The sequence below is a fragment of the Chelmon rostratus genome, chromosome 4, assembly GCF_017976325.1.
Source record: "Chelmon rostratus isolate fCheRos1 chromosome 4, fCheRos1.pri, whole genome shotgun sequence".
Lineage (NCBI taxonomy): Eukaryota > Metazoa > Chordata > Actinopteri > Chaetodontiformes > Chaetodontidae > Chelmon > Chelmon rostratus.
Window position 1 is genome coordinate 7,122,780 of NC_055661.1, and position 20,596 is coordinate 7,143,375.

General features: G+C 44.9%; 1 protein-coding gene across 1 annotated transcript; it reads right to left on the bottom strand.

The window, feature by feature from the left end:
• Nucleotides 1-84: 84 nt before the first annotated feature.
• On the bottom strand, nt 85-20,579 carry aspm (assembly factor for spindle microtubules). Its single transcript, XM_041935707.1, has 26 exons — nt 20,224-20,579; nt 19,879-20,022; nt 17,868-19,449; nt 17,131-17,226; nt 16,842-16,943; nt 16,578-16,724; nt 16,159-16,398; nt 15,974-16,041; nt 15,749-15,890; nt 14,426-14,556; nt 13,653-13,828; nt 11,869-12,014; nt 10,881-10,966; nt 10,564-10,776; nt 10,187-10,391; nt 9,665-9,813; nt 9,186-9,314; nt 8,769-8,963; nt 3,626-8,467; nt 3,228-3,377; nt 2,908-3,099; nt 2,412-2,604; nt 1,974-2,128; nt 731-907; nt 422-594; nt 85-326 (listed from the first exon to the last, which is right to left on the bottom strand). The coding sequence occupies exons 1-26, from the start codon at nt 20,497-20,499 to the stop codon at nt 224-226; spliced, it is 10,212 nt and encodes a 3,403-aa protein (XP_041791641.1). The 5' UTR covers nt 20,500-20,579; the 3' UTR covers nt 85-223.
• Nucleotides 20,580-20,596: the final 17 nt, after the last annotated feature.

Sequence of the window (20,596 nt, forward strand, 5' to 3'; positions counted from 1 at the left end):
ATCACACACAGGCACATCTTTTCTGAGCCAAGAAAAGCCATGTAAACACATCAGAAAGATACAAGAAACCAGCCTGTGTTTCAGTAACAAATCCATTTTAATATGTACATTAAAATTTGGAAATGCGTTGGTAAAAAAAAAACTTTAAACAACACATAAAACAATATCTTCTGAAGGTTAAAAAAAAAGGAGATGACACAGGGAGATCTAAAAGCTTTGCTATTTACAGTGCAATAGAGAGTGTGTCTGCCACCATTTGGATGGCCCTGAGCGGGTCCACAATATCTTTTAGCTTGTCCTTTCTGAGAACCCAGTCTGGTGCAAATCTGAAAAACAAAAACAGAATATCAATTACTGCTGCAAACATATAGTAAGTGTATATCTCAGACACATTGCTGGAAAAATGCACACATGTACATACTTTGGAGCAGGGCGAGATTTACGTGGCGTCGCTTGAATGAAGAAGCTTCCATTCAGTGACGCGTTCATCTTCTGTTTGATGACAGTTCTTTCTGCATCCATCTTGTGTTTGCGAGCAGTCAGGCGGTAAATACTGCGTATCCTGTCCAAGAGCTTTGGTAGCTTCATAACCTCCTAAAGATAGTACAAAAGTTTGCATTATATTTTCAAAACTTGCCGTCTTTCCTGTAAATCAGAATTGTGATATTTGTAATTTAATTTTGCTGGAATGACATGATTGAAAAGTCTGGATGTTATAGCAGCTACAGACCACAGCGCGGTGCTTGTCTTGCAGGAGCAGAGCAAGAAGGAAGCAGGCCTTGGTGAAGATGCTGCCACCCTTTTCTGCCACTTTATCCCCCGCCTTCTCCCGGTATCTCTGCAGCAGATCCAGCAGCGTTTCCACAGAGTTTTCCACCGAATACACTGCCTCAATCGTCTTGTGGTACTGGAAGGTAGAAATGAGCATCAATTAAAAATCGATTAACCGCTTCCTCAGACAAAAGAATGTGATAAAATCACTATATGTAAACATTTTGGGACAAATGGATGATGGACTGCACAAACTTAGGGAAAACAAAGATGAATTCCAGCTTTGGACAAAACAGGAAAACCTTCTTCACTGCAGTTATCAGATAACTAGACTCAGCTTAGCCCTGTTCACACAGGACCAGCATTACGTGGGTACCTCTAGCAATCTGTATTAATTGCAGAGGTTGTTGGTGATTCTGTGTGAATCTGCCGTGTCCATAAACACCACCGCAAATTACCTTCCATATTTTGCAAAACACTTATCTGATATCCTCTCATTTTGTTTGACTGTCCTCTTCTTCTCTTTTTCCCTTAAATGTGAAAATTTGATGCATTTCTTTCAACCCGATTTTGTATTGTGGGATCTTTTGTACTTATCATCTTTCAGTTCCTTTATCTCCTCATGAATAAAAATACAGACTTTGCAGAATGCCCCACAATGATGCACACTAAACTGTGGGAACAGGAACCACTAAACTGAGGACAGAGTCAGAGAGATGTTGGCCCTCGGCCTGAACTTGGTTTTGCAGAAGAGAAAATGAGCCTGAACGTAAATTAGCTGTGAAGGAAGCCACAGTCTGTGGGGAAGTGAGAGATCAGAGCCTTCTCCATCCACCCTCAGCTGAACTCACAGGCATTAATGTGAACTTTAGCCTTGTCTTTAGCCTTAACTTGTTTTCTGTACGAGAAACAACATGTTCATTAGTGAACTGCATAAGTGTTGCTAGGCAGATTTTTTAAATATTCATATATTTTAATATGCTGGTAGGGAGGGTTGCACCAGATATAAAGGGTGTTGTTACTCATTAACACTATAGGAGAGTGTATATCAATATAAGAAACGTGTGCTCATTCACACTTTCAGATCAGCCATCGACTGATCACTGGATTTCACATCATCTTCTTGTTTGACACCCTGAGCACGAGAGCCTGACTACGTTTTATGGCAGCATCACACAAAAGGTAAAGGGCTGAGTTCGTACCTTGGAGAGGTTGAGGAGGATCTGGATGGAGAAGGTGATGACTTCCATGCAGGGGACGCTCCTGTTGCAGCAGCGGATGAGTGTGAAGATGACGTTGGTGGCTCCGCTCTCCACCAGCCGCTCACAGCACTCTGGGGACAGCCTGGTGGCGATCTCTACACACACACAGACACACACAGACACACACACACTTAGCATTTTAGATAACACACATTAGATTTTGGGAACAACTATAAGCACGGTTGCTCCTCTAAGCACTAACATTATCGTTCGGCCTCTTTTTGCCATGTTTACAGCTGTATATCTGCCAGATTGGGCTATAATTACAGTACTTCATTAACTTAAAACAACAAGTCACTTAAAATAACTTTGGCTGGACAAGTGTTTGTTGCAGGAGGATCAATAGTTGGTGAATTACCAGAAATGGCAAAGTCTTACCCAGGTTTTTCAGGGCCTCGAGAATGTAGGAGAAGTGTTTGTATCGAAGGAGGTAGTCCAGGGCAGACGACGTCTTGTTGCACAGTTTGTCCTCCTCCTGGACGTCAGCGGACACTTTGCGTAAGCGGTGCCTCAGCTTCACCACTTTGGGATTGTCATTCAGTCTGCGGGAGCGGTGTCCTCTCCACAGAGCCTGGAGGGAGATGTAAGGAAAAGAAAAATAAAGATTTAACTTTTTACTACTAAATTACGGCAATAACAGTAATCAATTAAAAGCAAAATGAAAATGATTTTACACTTCAGTGTCATTTACAGCACAATAGTGAGGGATCTCCTACTGGCCAGTATTAACAGGAGGAATGACGACAAAAACAAAACCTGTTTCAGTGTTCATGTGGTCACCAGACTATTGTTTGAAGTTACATCTGAAAAGGTGTGAACCATCCTTTAAGGGTGCACAAGTCATCTGACTCAAATTCACCACTGACAGTCGTACCTGAGCTCTGACAATGCCTTGCTGAACCCTCCTCTGGCGCCTCAAAAGGAGGAATTTCCGGATAGCCAGCTGGATGACGGACGCAGCCTTGTGTCGACGAGCTAAGCGGCGCCTGACCGCTCTTTGGACTATAACCACCTTCCTCCTGTCCTCCAGATACCGTCTCCTCTGCTGCCTCGCTCTCACCCATTGCTAGAAAAGAGAGCAACAAGGGAATAAAACATCGTGCCATTTACCGATTCTTTGGATCGCTAAAGTGCTTTTCAGTGCAAGACTTTGTTTTAAAAAAAGAAAATGGCACTGTGGGCTCGTTACTGTACCTGTATGGTGATGACAGAATGGATTTGTCTTTTGGCCGACTCCAAAGCCCAGTGGGCTCTCAGAGCTCGCTGGATTTTTATGGCACTGAGATGGTGGAAGACTGCCGACGTAAAACGGAGCCTCCTCTCAGCCATGGTTGCCTCAAGTACCTGAAACAATGGCATGCAAAGGAATATAAACATTAACCCTTTTTAGCCTGTGTACTATAAATCACATTTTGATCACACCTTTATCAGCCAGGCTTTGGTTTTCCCTAATTTTCAGTATATAAATTTCAATTTATATCCACCATGTCAAATTACCACTTGTTAACAGACAGCAATGGATTACCTGTTTTAAGCCATTTTCAAGCTTCTACAAAGTTAATGAATGCAAACTAATGAAAAAAGCCCATTACCTGTCGTCTTGCAATCCAGTCTCGGCAGTGTGTCTGAAGCGTGATAGCAGCTTGCCTCATTCGGATGTAGTTCTTCTTCTCCAACCTGCCGAGCTGCACCGCCCGAACCCTCCGCTGAAGCATCCGAGCTGCCTCCCTCTTCCTTTGGAAGATGCGCCTTTGCACGCAGCATCTCCACTGCGACTGGACCACAGTGGCAGCTTGATGTTGCCGGCTAATGTCCCTCCTGACACACCAGCCTCTAAAAGCTGCCTGAAGGATGATGGTGGATTGTTTCACTTTCAGGAACTTTCCTCTGTCTTGTCTCTGAAGCATACAGGAGCGGTGGTATCTCTGGATGATAATGGCGGACAGGCGCATGGCCTGGAATTTGACTTCCTCTCTGTGTCTTCTGAATGCAGACTGGATCACAGTGGCAGCCTGATGTCGCTGAGCAACCTCTTTCCTGACCCGCTGCCCTCTGTATGCTGCCTGAATGATGATGGCTGCGCCGCGCATTTTCAGGTATTGTGTTCTTTGTGCTTTAGCTGCTACAGTAGCACGATACTTTTGCTGAATGGCAAGAACAGACGATTTCAATTTCAGATACGTCTTGCGTTCAGAGAAGGCTCCATAAGCTCTCTGGATGATACTGGCAGCACAGTGCCTTTGTTTGATGATTCTTCTGGATTTCATTCCACGGAAGGCTGCCTGCAGATTAATAACAGCTTTCCTCACCTCTTGATAATGTTGAATCTCAATGTTTCTCCTTCTCTGAGCTCTAAACCTCCGCTGCAGGACACAGGCTGCCCAGCGCTGCCTCCTGAAGGCCGACTGCTGCTTGTGCCTCCTGAAGTTTGCCTGAATGACAGTAGCTGCCCTGTGCATCTTGGCAATGTTGGTTCTCACATGATGACCTCTGAAAGCTGCCTGAAGAAGGATGGCAGAACGTTTAACTTTTAGGAAGTGTTCCCTTTCTTTTCTCTGAAGAATACAGGAGCGGTAGTATCTCTGGATGATAATGGCAGACAGGCGCATGGCCTTGAATCTTACTTCCTCTCTGTGTCTTCTGAATGCAGACTGGATCACAGTTGCAGCTCGATGCCAGCGAGCAACCTCCTCTCTGACCTGCTGCCCTCTGTATGCTGCCTGAAGGACGACTGCTGCTCTTCGCATTGTTTTATATTCTTGCATTTGTTTCTTTGTGGCTACGGTGGCCCGATATCTGCGCTGGACGGTGAGGACGGAGGATCTGAGGGACAGATACTGCTTCTGCTCACAGTGTGTTCTGAAAGCTCTCTGGATGATACTGGCAGCACGATGCCTCTGTTTGATGATTCTTCTGGATTTCATCCCACGATATGCAGCCTGTAAGACGACAGCAGCTTTTCTGCACTGTTGATAATGTCGTATCTCAATGTTTCTCCTTCTCTGAGCTCTAAACCTCTGCTGCAAGACACAGGCTGCCCAGCGCTGCCTCCTGAAGGCCGACTGCTGCTTGTGCCTCCTGAAGTTTGCTTGAATGACAGTAGCTGCCCTGTGCATCTTGGCAATGTTGGTTCTCACATGATGACCTCTGAAAGCTGCCTGAAGAAGGATGGCAGAGCATCTCACTTTGAGGAAGTTTTCCCTTTCCTTTCTCTGAAGAATACAGGAGCGATAATATCTCTGGATGATAATGGCAGACAGGCGCATGGCCTTGAACCTTACTTCCTCTCTGTGTCTTCTGAATGCAGACTGGATCACAGTAGCAGCCTGATGCCAATGAGCAATGTTCTTTCTGACCTGCTGCCCTCTGTATGCTGCCTGAAGGGTGATGGCACAATGTCTCACTTCTAGAAAGTTTCCTCTGTCTCGTCTCTGAAGAATACAGGAGCGGTAGTATCTCTGGATAATAATGGCAGACAGGCGCATGGCCTTGAATCTTACTTCCTCTCTGTGTCTCCTGAATGCAGACTGGATCACAGTTGCAGCTCGATGCCAGCGAGCAACCTCCTCTCTGACCTGCTGCCCTCTGTATGTTGCCTGAAGGACGACTGCTGCTCTACGCATTGTTTTGTATTCTCTCATTTGTTTCTTTGCGGCTACGGTGGCCCGATATCTGCGCTGGACGTTGAGGACGGAGGATTTGAGGGACAGATACTGCTTCTGCTCACAGTGTGTTCTGAAAGCTCTCTGGATAATACTGGCAGCCTGATGCTTCTGTTTGATGATTCTTCTGGATTTCATTCCACGATATGCAGCCTGTAACACGACAGCAGCTTTTTTGCACTGTTGATAATGTTGTATCTCAATGTTTCTCTTTCTCTGAGCTCTAAACCTCTGCTGCAAGACACAGGCTGCCCAGCGCTGCCTCCTGAAGGCCGACTGCTGCTTGTGCCTCTTGAAGTTTGCTTGAATGATAGTAGCTGCCCTGTGCATCTTGGCAATGCTGGTTCTCACATGATGACCTCTGAAAGCTGCCTGAAGAAGGATGGCAGAACGTCTCGCTTTTAAGAAATTGTCTCTCTCTTTTCTCTGAAGAATACAGGCCCGATAATATCTCTGGATGATAATGGCGGATAAACGCATGGCCTTGAACCTTACTTCCTCTCTGTGTCTTCTGAATGCAGACTGGATCACAGTGGCAGCCTGATGACGCTGAGCAACCTCTTTCCTGACCCGCTGCCCTCTGTATGCTGCCTGAAGGATGACTGCTGCTCTGCGTATTTGCTGGTATTGTCTCTTTTGGTCCTTGGCTGCTACAGTGGCCCGATATCGCCGCTGAATGGTGAGGACGGAGGATTTGAAGGTCAGAAACTGCTTGCGCTCGCAGCGGGATCTGAAAGCCCTCTGGATAACATTGGCAGCCTGATGCCTTTGTTTGATGATTTGTCTGGATTTCATTCCACGGAAGGCAGCTTGTAAGACAACAACCGCATTTCTCTTGATGCTCAGGGCTTGCATCTCCTCTCTCATTTTCTTGTTGGCTCTGTAACGTGCTTGCAATACACTGACAGCCCAATTGAGTTTCTTGTAGTAGGTCCTCTGCTGGTACATTCGGACATGAGACTGAATTGTTACAGCTGCTGTATGCTGGTTACGCAACTTCTTTCTGACCTCATACCCTCTGTAGGCTGCCTGCAGACAAATGACTGCCCTTCGCTTTGACAGATAGTCCAAACGGTCTTTTCTTGCCAAAGTCACGGTTCTGTACATCTGCTGACAAACCAAAGCTGCTGCCTTGATAGCTAGGAACCTATTCCTCTCCCGAATGGTCAGAAACTTTCTCTGAATGATTGTGGCAGCTTGGTGCGTCTGGGCAATCTTCCTCCTGGCCTTGTCGCCACGATATGCTGCCTGGATGACTACAGCTGCAGATTTCATTGTTCTGTACCTCTGCACCTCTTGATCCCTGAGCATTTTGGCCCTGTACCGTTCCTGAATAATGATGGCAGCGCACTTGGTGGCAAGGTAAGCCATACGCATTCTGTGCATCCTGAACTGAGCCTGTATTGCTCTGGCAGCATTGTGCTTCTTCTTTAGGGCTCCTCTCACTCTAAATCCCCGGTAGACGGCTTGTATCTTTGTGGCGGCCTGCTTCAGCTCTCTGTATTCAATTTGCTGTGCCCTGCAGGCCACAAGAGCTCTGTATCGGCTTTGGATGATAATCGCTGCACTTTGGAGGAGAAAATATCGCTTCCTACATAAAAACATCCTAACTGAAGACTGAATGACAGTCGCTGCCCGGTGTTTTTTCTTCAGCTCTGTCCTAACCCTCATGCCTCTGAATCCAGCCTGGAGAGCAACACAGGCTGCTCTCAAGCGCAGGTATGCTTTTCTCATCTCCTTTCCAGCCACATAAGCTCTGTAGTGACGCTGTATGGCTACAGCAGCCGCTTTCTTGGACCTGTACTCTGTGCTCGCTTTGTGCCGGCGGTAGCAAGCCTGTATCAGTGTGGCACACTGATGCCGTTTTTCTATCATCTTCCTGTCAGCTCTGCCTCTCCAGTTAGCTTGTATAGTGAGTGCAGCATCCCTAAGAGCATCATAATCCGTCTTTGTCTTTCGAGCCAAAACTGTGGCTCTGTACTTCCGCTGCACCACAGCTGCAGCTTTTCTCAAGAGAAGGTAGCGCCTTTGGGCAGCATACTTCCTAAAAGCTGCCTGGATCACTGTTGCTGCCTCGTGCTGTTTTTTCAGGGATTCCCGAGCCACTTTTCCACGATAAGCTGCTTGTATGATAATGGATGCACATCTCATCCTCACAAATATTTGCCTTTCCACGTCTCTTTCCACAGAGGCCCTGAACCACCGCTGGATTATGACTGCAGCACATCTCATCCTTGCCACCTGCTTTCTGACAGCATGCCCTCTGAAGGCACTCTGAATGAGGACGGCCGAGTGGTGCTGCAGCTTCAACATTTGAAAGCAGCGCCTCTGTGCATGACCTCTGTATTGGGCTTGAATGAGCACAGCGCTTGTCTTGATCTTCCTGTATTGATGGAGACTCCTCTGCATTCGATACCAAGACTGAATCCTTACAGCAGCAGCAGTTCTGTCAGCCATTTTTATCTCGTACCATTTCTTAAACACAGCCTGTATGACTTTGGCAGCACGGTTTTCCTTTTCAGTTTTCTGGATTTTCCATCTTTGGTACCCTCGCTGTATTTTCACCACTGCAGTTCTAAGGGAGAGATAATGTTCCCGATCTCTTCTTGCAAGAGCCCACGCTCGCAAGCGCTTCTGAATGACTGTTGCTGCCCAGTAGATTTTTCCATAAGCACAGGCTGCCCTCCTCATTCGCCATTGTGCTTGGACAACAATGGCGTGGTACCTGAGGCGCTGGTAAGCCCTCATGGTTGAAAACCTCCTCCACTGAGCCTATAAGAACAAGAAAGGAACCATCTATTCAAGGAACAATTACACAAGAAGGCTTCATTATGAAGCAAGTGTCCATGCTGGAACAAACTGGACAGACATGGAAACAAAATCAAGTCAAAACACCTGAGAATGCTGAAAAATACACTTTGATTTCTACTGTAATGTCTGTCATGTGATATTTTTCCATTCTGAGTCAATTCTAGATCTTTACTCAAAACCTCCAAATGGTTTACCATGGACAATGTGGTTATTTATATTTTGTTTACAGCTCTCTTCTTCTTCACATGTAATAAACACCCACCTGGATGACAGTTGCTGCTTCATGCTGCAGAGCCCGAAGTTGAGCCTCTTTTTCCAGCCTCAGCCTGTTGCGGGCTGCGTAACCCCTCCAGACCGACTGGATGAGAGCGGCAGCTCGATTCTGCCTCTTGGCTCTGCGCCTCTGGAGAAAACTCCTCACAACTAACTGGATTTTTACAGCAGCCACATTTCTTTCCTGTGTCCAAACAGATTCAAGAATCAAGATGATTAAAACTGATGAATAATAATACGTTTATTTATATTTCTTTTTATGTCAGGCATCTATCACTTTATGGCACTAACTCCTATTTTTTCTTTATTGACACTCAGAACATGTAGCAGCTATAGGATAGGATAGAATAGAATAGAACAGATCTGATAAATAAAACTATTGAGTTGAAGCAAACACTGAACCAACCTTGTACAGCTGTAGATCTTTCTTTAATCTGTACTTCCTCCAGGCGCCCTGTATGACTCGAGCTGCTCTGGTTTCATTCCGCAGGTCCAGAAGACGAGCACACAGGAAGGACAGGTAAGACATCACAACCTGGAAATAAACAGATGTGGATGAAGGGTAAAGAGGTACAGCATTTCACTATTTTTCTGATAACTGTGGGTGTTTACTTTTTTTCATTTACAGTATCTGAATGACTTAATGGTGGATTTAAAGCAATGATTTTCAAGGTGGTGTTACATAAAAATCTATTAGTCTAAACTCTGATTACTTTGTCATTTGAAAAGATTCAGAGTAATACAAGACCTGTAGACCTGGACTCAGATTTGACTGATCTTGAGGCAACAACATTAAAAAGAGTGAGGTGTTTAATCCCTGACCAGCTAATCTGTATTTGCTTTCTGGCTGCTGATGGTAGAGTAAACCACTTTATCTGGTCTCACCTTCTCATTGGGGATGGTGTTGGACATGTCAGCTGGGTTGATCATGGCAGGAACTCCGCCCAGGAAAGACACAGCAGAGTTGACTTGCCTGAAGTTGTTTTTCTCATTCTCCAGTAGCTCTTTAAACTCCACTGATGGAGAATCTGGGCCTGTTCACAGAAATAAAACAGGTACCGCTGTTGATCCGTCTGCATAATCTCGTCATAATCTCCTTTATAAATCATGCATACCAGTTTACAAACATACATTATCTTCTTTGGAAACACGCAAAAATGAAGTTAATGTGCAAAACATAAAGCACTGAAGCACCTACACAATGATTGTATGAACAAAACATTCCCATTTACTCCTGTGTCAGTATTCATTTTTTTCCCTAAATGCCTCACACCTCTTGATCAAATTCCTCTTATTCCACACTCTAATGCACCACAGATGTCTGTATACTGTGATCATCCACATTAAAAAAAAAAAAAAAAGAGCATCCAAACACTGAAGAAGACACAGCACACAGCTGACAAGTACCATTCAGGCCTGTTGGCAAGGAGTCAAAGGAGTTGTCTGAGTCGCTGGCTGAGCAGTTGAGCTCCAGGCGGCCCCTCGGTGAGCACTCGACATTCTGAGTGGTGCTCTGACTGACGGCCTCCTCTGGCAGGAGACTGGGGTGGTAGTGATGGACAAGGTAGCAGAGGACGCGGCCATCCGAGAACGCCACGGTGAAGTTCTCCACCTGCACAGACAGACAACGCACCTCAGTTACTGTTCTCTTAAAGAAGGACTTTTGAGACTGTGAAAGCAAAATAAGCAGTTCAATAATAATGACAAAGTACAGCTGGAAAATAAAGCAACGCTGCATATCTACTGTACCCGACAAGACAACCAATAAAACCACTTGAACTCACCTTCAGATTGTAGAAGTCACACACAGCTCGGACCCAGTCCATCAGCAGGGTGATCTTAGTGCTGCTGTGTTCATAGGGCACCCTGGTCTTTGCAGGACTGGGCTGAAGGCCCCGATCGGCCCTCAGCGACGCCAGCCTCCGTTTGGTCCTCAGGGTTCTCTTCAGGAAGCCAATTTCAACCCTCAGCTGATCCTCGTCCAAAATCACCTCCACCTTAACAGATAATACGATAACGGCATCACAATCAACTCTTTCCACAGCTCAGAAATGACGAGACGTTTGTGAACAACCAACAACACACAAGGTCAGATACATACATGAAACGCAAAGATGATTTTCCACAAGAGGCTCAGTGTCTTCTCTCTGTGTCCGTCCACAATGTCTCTGGAATCAATGGTGGAGCCTGAAAATAAAGACACACTTTGAACCACAAGTAAGGATTTTCTGTTTTATATCACTGTAAATTAAAAATTTTTGGATTTGACCCGTTGATCAGGAAAAGAAATTATTACAAAATGTCACTTTGGTCTCTGAGGAATTTCTTGGTTCCACCTTCTCAAATCTCTCATTGTAAACAGAATATCTTTGGCTCTTGGGCAGTTGAACACAAAAGAATTTTGAGGTCATTACTCTGAGCTTTGGGAATCAGTGATGGGAACTTTTCACCACGTCACCATCAACAACAATAACTGACAGATTGATTGATAATAAAAATAACTGATGATCAATAATTGTAATAACAGTTTAGGTATTAAGACACAGGCGTTATTGAAGCCATTTCATGATTTAAAAAGCAGACTGACAGCATTGTGTCTTGTCTGTTGTGATGTATTTGTATTTGATTGTGTTTACTCATTTCTTTCAAGTCTTGAAACAGCACCCTTCATCCTGGACTGCCTAGTCACTCTGACACATCCTCGTTTACGCAGAAGTGCACAGGCACAAACGATCATACCGTCACATAAAGTTCACACGCATCCAACACGGCGTTATAAAGGGCAAAGCAATCCAATTATGTCGCTGTGCAGCAGATGTTTGCGATCAAACACAAAAGCTGTGCATCGAAATGGCAGGTGTTCATGCTCAAGTGAAAGATGTAATAAATGAACAGCGTGCACAAAAGCGCCACAGTGGTGGAAAATGCAGCCCGGTATGAAAACACAATGAATATGTAACACTTCTGTGAAAGAGAACATCATACAGAAGATAAAAGACATTGATTCTCACTTTGTGGAGGGCAAACACTCTTTCAGACTGAGCGTCTCCCCGGTTTGCTGTTTGATCAGGGAGAAAAATCCTAATTACCGTGCTCGTCCTTGAGGTCGACCCCTTTGCTTTTGAGCACTTGCAAAGCCATGTCGACGTTGTGGACCTTCTGCAGGCGGCTGATGGCTGGCAGACGCAGCTTTGCAGATAAACCCCAGTCCTGGATGAGGAGCTCCATCACACGCCTGGAGGCAAACCCCACATGAAAAACACACTTCATTAAGATGATGCACAAGAATCTTGCATGTAACATGGCGTTACATTCTTGTTGCTGCTGCACTAATGTTATGAGATATGACCACAATCTACATGATTACAGTTATGGGTGCATATAACTGTTACACAGGTATGCACATCCACATGTATCAGACAAACCAGGTGTGTTTAATAGAGGCTCAAAGAATTCAATCATCCTTTATTTGATAACCATGAAAAGAGTAAGGAGCACACAAAGGTGACACAAGCCGATGCTTACAAACAAGCTACTGAAGCTGGAAAGTCCAGTCTTCTACTTGCTAAATGGCGAAACAACTTAAATGAAGCACAACAGCAATCTGTGTGTAAAGTTTTTCCCCCGCGCATTTCATAAGACTAAACATGCAATTCCTATGTCTTCCTATGCTGAGGATTATGCTTCATTGAAACTTCAGGACTTCAGGCACAGAGTCCAATGTGAGAGAACAGCACTTGCTTTGCAGTGCTCTGTGCATGAGTTGATTCAAATACTAAATACAAGTCAGTGTCAATTCACTTCTATGAAAACATCCAGTATCAGTTCATTCCTGCCTTGTTTCTGGGTACATTACTTCTGTTGGTGCCTTGTCTTTGATTGCAATAATGTAGTAACTGAGTATTGATTCTTCATGTTACTCAAGGATGGACAATATGGATATGGATCAAATCTCCATAAATCATAAAATCATTAAAAAAAACACATTACAGTATTAACATATATGTGATGTCATGTAAAATGTGAAAATCTCTCCACCTTAACTTCTTCAGGAGAGTTTCACTGAGAGCAATGCTCTCTCTCACACCTGGAAGCCGCTCAGTACAACCAGTCTAATCTGCCGACCGCTGAGCAGCAGTTGGGGTTAAGGGCCTTGCTCAAGGGCACGTCAGTGGTGGTCAACAGGGAGGGGTATGCACTGCTTTCACTTTCCCCAGTTGATTGAGCACACCTTTAAGATAATATATGCGTCATATCTCCTCACTACAGTTAAGTGAAGTAAGTAAGCAAACTGAAACCTCACCAGCAAACATGTAAGTGTGCAGACATCCAGTATAGTACAAACAGAACCACATCGTCATCCGTTTTGGACTACATTTGACCTTTCAGTCTGTCTTTTACCTGGTTAGGTTTCATCATCATTCTTTTCACCTTAAATCGCTGTGTGGGGGGCTTTCACACTTACTGAAACTAGAGAAAGACTCATGAGGAAAAAGTCTAAATAAGTCAGGGAACACCAGTCTAATCGCTGGTGAATAAACTTTATACTCTACAAGTATCCGCCGGGTCTTTGCCATTGCATTTCTGTGCATTAAAGGAAGGAAAAAATAAACTTCAGCAGCACACATGAGACTGAGCTCTGATCAGATAGCAGCAGTGCTACATCGGCAGGGCCGTTAGAGAGAGTATTCTTCAGAGTGAGAATCCCACGGAGGAAATCCCCGGACTGAAGCTGCTCTGCTGAGGAGTCCGCAACACTAAATCCCTCCCAGCTGCAGGGATACTGCCGTGTAGCCGAGCCTGATCTCTGAGAAAAACATATGTCCCAGCGGGGATCAGAGCATCGCATTAAAATTCAGGGCGTCTCACTCACACTAGACGAATGCCGCATTTCAAGTCGACCGCCAAATTCCTCACAGCGAAGTTGAACTCGTCCAGGGGCGTCTGCACGTGGGAGACGGGTAACCCCAGGTAGCCCAGGTGCCGGGGGAGGATCCCCTCTCCACTCAGGAAGTCCCTGGAGAAGGCCAGGAGCAGGTCTTTACTCGTCTGTAGAAAGAGAGAGGAAAAAAAAAACATACAGCATGGAAAAGGTTAATGACATCCAAAAAGATCTGCTAAAAGCAAAACCCTGGCGTGGACCAAACGAGCTGCTTGAAAGGAGAGATTGTGGCGTGAAAGCAAACACACCAACCACAGGACGTTTTTGGTAGTAAAGATGTGATTTCAGCAGGATTTCAGAGGCTAAGCCCCTATTCAATCTATATCCAATCATTTGGTTACCATGGTAACGCATATTTCCAAATGACATACAAACACATAGTTAAGCCCGATGGTGCAGAGTGTAAAAATTCTCCATTCATCTGACTTTAATAGTATCTACATCTTAATTATCATATATTAATAGCAAAGCAATATTTTCAGCATCAGGTCTCAGATAGTTAAAAAAAAACAAACAACAACAATAATAATAACAACAACCTGACGGATCTGAGAAATACCAAATAATGAAGTTTTTATTTTTTCATTGACCAGATTTATGATTTGACTCATTTAATATGGTTGTCTTTTTAAAGAGATTTTTAATTTCCGCTTGTTTTCTGTGCACTGAATGTTTGCTGTCGACACGGGAAGGCCTTGGCCTACCTTGAACTCTGCGTCCAAGCAGAACAGACAGGGGTTGTGCTCGATGAGCCGGGACTCCTTGGCTTTGTCAAGGAAACACACCAGCAGGAGCAGCTTCTTCAGAGTGAAGCGAGACAGCGCCTCCTCGTGGCCTAACCAGGAAAAGGCAAAGAGATGTTCACACATACACTATTCACATTTTAATTTTCCAAAAAAGGAGCAAAATAACTATCCTCACGTTTGTTTGTTTTTTATTTAGAAGTGGGATTCAAAGAAATCCAAACTAACAAAAAACCTGAAAATACTTGGACATTATCTTAATATCTGTAAAAAGGTGGATTTTGAGGAGGCTAGAAACTTTGCACTATATTCCTGGAAGAATTTCCGGAATACAAATTAAGACTACAATTTGGGCCATTTTATTCAGTGACTCCTCTGTGTCCTTTAACACCTTTGAGAAAATATCAAATTCCAGGAGAGCTGCAATGATTAGTTGATTAATCAATCTGCTGCTCAACAGAAAATAAATTGGCAAATACACTGATAACCAATCAGGTTTAATCAGCCAGACATTCTTTGCTTCCAGCTTCTCTAACGTGAGGATTTGCTGTTTTATATAACTGTAAATAGAGTATCTTTAGGATTTCGACTGTTGATCTGACAAAACAAGACATTTAGCGTCACCTCAGACTGTGGGAAATAGCGTTGGCTAGTTTCCACTTTTTCTGACATTAACAGATGAAACGAATAATCGCTTAATGACCAAATAATCAACAGATAATGACAATAAATCGTAAAGTGCAGCTCTACATTTCAGGGAATTCTATGTCTTGTAGATGAAGTGAATACAGCTTCAGCCCACTGCACACACTGCACTCTGCTTTGAGCTGGCAAGACTTCACATACAGAGACGAGTTCTAGCATCATACACACTGACTAATAAACCATATGACAGATTGTCCACATGCTCTCATTTTGGAGATAAAACTAAATTGTCATAGTTGTTGTGTTGTCTGCAGGAAATGAAAAGTTTTGTTTATGTCAGTCAAGAGTCAAGACTTTTGATTTAAGTTCGACTCATCCCCAAGTTATTCAATTTTAAGTTGAATCATAAGGGTTTGTGTCTCTGTCTGCTTGTGATGTGGCATAAGAGGTTTACGTTTCCGCTTGTGTGGGAAATGGGAAATGCAATTTGAGCTGATAACCCACTCAATATGCCTTCAGTTACTTTGGAAACCTGGGAAAGTCTCCACCTTACAATATTCTTGACATCCTTGCAGCCCTGACAGTAACACGCCGCAGTCTCCAGTGCAGGCAACACATTAACCGACGCCCTTCAATTACCGTCTTTGTAAAGATTAGGCACTTTGGCGTGTCTGAACTCAGCAGCGATGTCTGGGTTCCACAGCAGCCGCTGGAGGATGAACATAGCCAGACCCAAGGCGTCGCTGTTGCTCTCCAGTGAGATCAGCTCCCCGTAGATCGTCTGAAAATGAGCAGCACTGTAACAACGTAGTTTGGAAAGACCAGTGTCAAAAAGTTTAAGAAAGCACTCTTGTATCAGAATACCTCAAGCCCAATCCGCAACCACAGGGGATTGTACGAAAGAAGCCAGTTGAGGACTTTTCGGCGTTCACCTACAAGATGACAAAAACAAGAAAATACTGTTAGGCTTATTTCAGCAGTGTTTGAGAGGACCTTTAGAGCATCTAAAAACACCTACATGCAGGTTTCATAATTCAACGTTCATTTACCTATGTCCTTCCAGAGATGGCGGTCTTTTCGGACGAGCAGCCTCTTGGCCTCCACCTCTAGTTCCAGCCTCTGAATAGCCTTGACCATGGCCTCAGATGTGAAGAGCTCGCAGGCAGAGCGACGGAGGCGGTTTAGCTTCCGTCGGGCCGTGTAGGTGCTGAATGACATCTCCTCTTTGGTGGGAGCTTTAGGCACACTGAACTTGTCATCACTGCCCATGGCAATGGACACAGCGTTCACTGTACGAGAAAATGGAAAAGGCAATGTTCAAGACCTCTCCAGACGTGTGAGGTCTGGAGCTTTGCTACTGATTCCACTGCAGTAAACACTGGGCTTAAGCTGTAATGTGTTCAGACGAGATTTCTCTCACATCATGTCTGAGCAGTGAGAGTCTGCTGAATGTCTAAATGGATGCTACCTTTAGCGACTTCAGTGTTGACTTTGAAGTCATCTGGGGTGAGGACGTGGTTGATCCACCACGTGAATCCCCGCTCCTGCTTCTCGATCCACCTCTCATCATAGAACATGTTCTTGGCTGCGAACGGCATCGGGTGTCTCGGTATGGCTGGAAGAAAAGAGGAGAAATGAAAGGAAAACAAAATTAAGATTTAAAATAAACGAGCGCACAGTTCATTTTCCAGCGCCACAACGACTCATTTCACAGTGTTCTGCCATCAAATACCTGTTTGCACCGGCTTAATAAAGGTCAGCTTTGACTGCGCTACAGCAGTGATTTTTGACGTCTTCACAGCTGGGGCAGCAGATGACTTCAGAGACTGGGCACCTGTGAAGACAGAAAGAAAACAGTCACCACAAATAAAGTGGGGAATTTGGTAAAAAACAATCTGATATTAGCAGCATGTTATACATTTTAGCCCCGCTTCACCAACAGATCTGCAATACAAGAACAGCAATTAGCTCTTATTTGAGAGGCATTCCCCTTCAGAAGGCAATTATACATCATTTTATACCTCTGGAGGTGAGTTTGGAGCTTGACTGCTTTGCCTGGGCAGGAACCACAGACCGTGACAACTTTAGAGACGATGTGGTCATGGAGCGCACCGAGCCTTGAGGGAGGGAGGGGAAATATATTAGCACTATCACGAATACAGAGGGCCCAGAAATAAGGAAGATATTTAACACTCGAGTTCCATTTTATTGACTTCTATTCATGAATGCACAGATGCCATTAACATCCACCTACAGACACCGGTCTGAATATCTGACTCCAGGATGTACCTGCCTGCAACCATCAGTTAGGAGATGTTTAATAAGAAAACTATTTGCAGGTATGTACTCTTGCAAATAATCTGAACTTGACACTAGCCTAGTTAAATAAATAAAAAAAAATACCCCAAGTTAAAAACGAAACACAATAAAAATTTAATTCATTGAAAATCTCCCCTTTTTTTTATTCTTAGGCAACCCAAAATTTGGACATTTGCACTGACACCTTTCTATAACAGTTTGGAAGACGTAGCATTATAACCCTTGTGATGAGTGACTGCTGTATTAGACTGCACTAGTTTAGCCTGGGTGTACCAAATAAAACTGGCAGCGGAGCATACAGCTCGATGGTTGATGCACCTGAGAGTGCAGATCTAAACTGAATTCACGGTGCAGGTCTGACACAGAAGGAACATCAACCATATTTAAAGCTACATATTGCATTATCACGCATCCCGACATCCAACATAAACGCGCTCACCTGCTGCTCTCGGCTGCTGCCTGTGTGATGCACTTCTCCTGTCTTGGAGCGATCTTGAGGGCTCAGTTTTTCCAGCGACCACCCTGCTCCTTTTGACCCGCTCCGTTTTTGCAGCATCCACAATCTTCCCGCTGCTTTTCAGATACTCCTCGCTCTTCCTCTTCTTGCTTTTCACAGCCATGTGGATGGGAAAGGAGTCTTCCTGAACGGACGGGGGTGCGAAAGCAGTTGGAGACAGCTCATACAGCTTAGGGTTTGACGCGAGGTTGAGGTGAAGAGGAGAAGACGAGCCCAAGGGTGACGGAGAGGTGACGGTAAGAGCGACGGCAGCAGCGATTGCAGGAGGAGGGGAGGTGACTGAGAAAGAGAAGCGGGCGGGGGCCAAAGATGGAGGGGAGGTGACAGGGAAGGTGATGGGTGCAGGTGAGCCGTAGAGCCGTGGGGTCGGGCTGAGGGAGAAAGACTCCTGGGCTTCACGTCTGTCGTCACACAGGGAGCTGGCGGCCTCAGAGCTCGGCCATCCCTTGGTTCCTGTGTCTGGGTCTATCACAGGAAGGCTTGGAGTGCCTGGTCCAGAGTCATACTGACTGCTGCCGCCGTCAGACAGCTCAAGTGTTTTCTCTAATAGCCTCCGCCTTGACTTCTTTATTTTCCTTCCACTCGAGCCGTTTGCCTCCACCGGTGCTTTGCTCTTGGTCACTGTGGCGGAGGTAAAAGAGGCCTTTTTGACTCTTTCTGTCGCCTTGTCCGCCTCCAAAACACAAACCCCACTAACAACATTTTTGCTGACAAAGAAAGTAAGTCTTGGCTCACTGGACTCAGACCCCTGTGGGCTATCGTGTGCTTTGAGGACATTTCTGTCATTTCCACAGCCATGATTCCCACTCTTGGATTCCAGTGAATCTGAAAAGCCACAGCTCGAACTAGTGTCTCGAGGACTGGTGTTAATGTGGCTCAGATCAGAGTCAATGAGGGCCAGTGCATCTTTTAAGGATGGAACCGGAGTTCCAGTTAACACACAGTCAGCATCATCTTCATCAGCCACAGACTTCACAGCAGCAGAGAGTGGGCTATCTGACTGAATACGAGGCATGAGCTTCTTAAACCTCTCCGGTGTCCCGATAGGTGACAGCGTCCTGTTGAGCAGTTTGGTTAGATCTTTGTTTTCAAGTTTGCCCATCAAAGCGTCTGGGCTAGCAGACACATTGCCAGAGTCCATCAGCTTTCCGGCTGGGACGAGCAGGACAAGAGGAGAGCTCCCCTGAGCGTGGTGGGTCTTCTCCTGGTCTGATAAGGCCAGAGACCGCTGGCTCTGGGTGGAATTCAAGGCCTTCAGCTCCTCTGATTTCTGAGGGTAATCGTCAATGGGACTGTGCTTGGAGAGGGACCTCTCTCTGACAGATTTAGCCTTGTTGAGAGAAGCAAGCGGGCTGCGAGGCTTTTCCAGTTTGTACTGTGGCTTCCGGGCCACTTGGAAGGTTTTATTGGCTGCCATCTTCAGTGGGTGATCTGTTTTCTTCCTCCTGGGTGCAGCCATTTTTTCACCCTCTCTTTTGTTTTTGATTGTGTCCCACAAGCTCTTCTGAAACACAAAAGAAAAACATGTGAATGACAGTAAGTGACGCGGGTGTTCACATTTCCTGATGTCTGAATGAGAACAGCATGATCAAACTTTCTCTTGAGCTAGATCACATTAAGCCTGAATTTAGGGCTGTAACTGATTCACATCCTCATGATCTATTAATCTGCTGTTTACATTCACTTTGACTATATAACAGTTAAAAATATCTATCACAATTTCCCAGAGCTCAAGGTCGTCCAACAAATTGTCCAAAATCTTAACATATTTCATTCTCTATAATATTAAAACATGGGAAAACAGCCCCTTTTCTCATTTGAGAAGCTTAAATAACAATAACACTTAATACTTTTTAAAATAATGACTTCAGCAATGAATCTTATCATACTAACTGCCAACTAACAGCCTCTGTGTTCATGTGTGGATATTTACCTTCTTCTTCTTTGGTGCTTCTGCTCTCCCCAGCAGAACAGCCTGATGCTTGAGGACCCCATTAGCACTGATGATGAGGAGCTCTCTGATTCCACCTTCCTCTGTTGGCGTCCAGGTGACTGTCAAACTGTATGAGCCTTCAGGCTGCAGACACAAAGCACAAGGCATGCAAGGAGGTCTAAACTAAAAGCATTAGAGTCCATTCATGGATGTGTTTTGGCATAATAAAGCTCCTGAGCATGACAGCACCCTGGTTCACAGGCGCTGTGGGAAATGACCCTTCTCTGAAGCACGTGAAATGTGCCCCTTCATGCAGACAAAAGCTGTTAGCAAGCGGAAACATACCTGAATCGTGAACGTGGTGGAGTCCACGGAGAAGCCTTTACTGCACGGGATCTTTTCAACAGTTACCTCCGCTTCTGCCTCCTCTGTCGGGTTTTCAATTCGCAAAACAGTCGACTTGGAGGTTCCCAACTTTACTGTTCCAAAAGTCAAAAAAGGAGCCTTTGAAAACTGGATCAAACTCAAAATGGGAACATCATTCTCTTTGTTGCCGTCGTCTCTCTTCACTGGACTGAAGTCCACAAATCCTCTCCGTGTTGACGTTATCGTTTCTGACATGTTGAATAATAAAAAAACAGCAGTATCTTAACAGATAGCTACATATTACGTAGTTAGTAAAACGTTCCGCAATCCACGGACACTGCTATCAACGCTG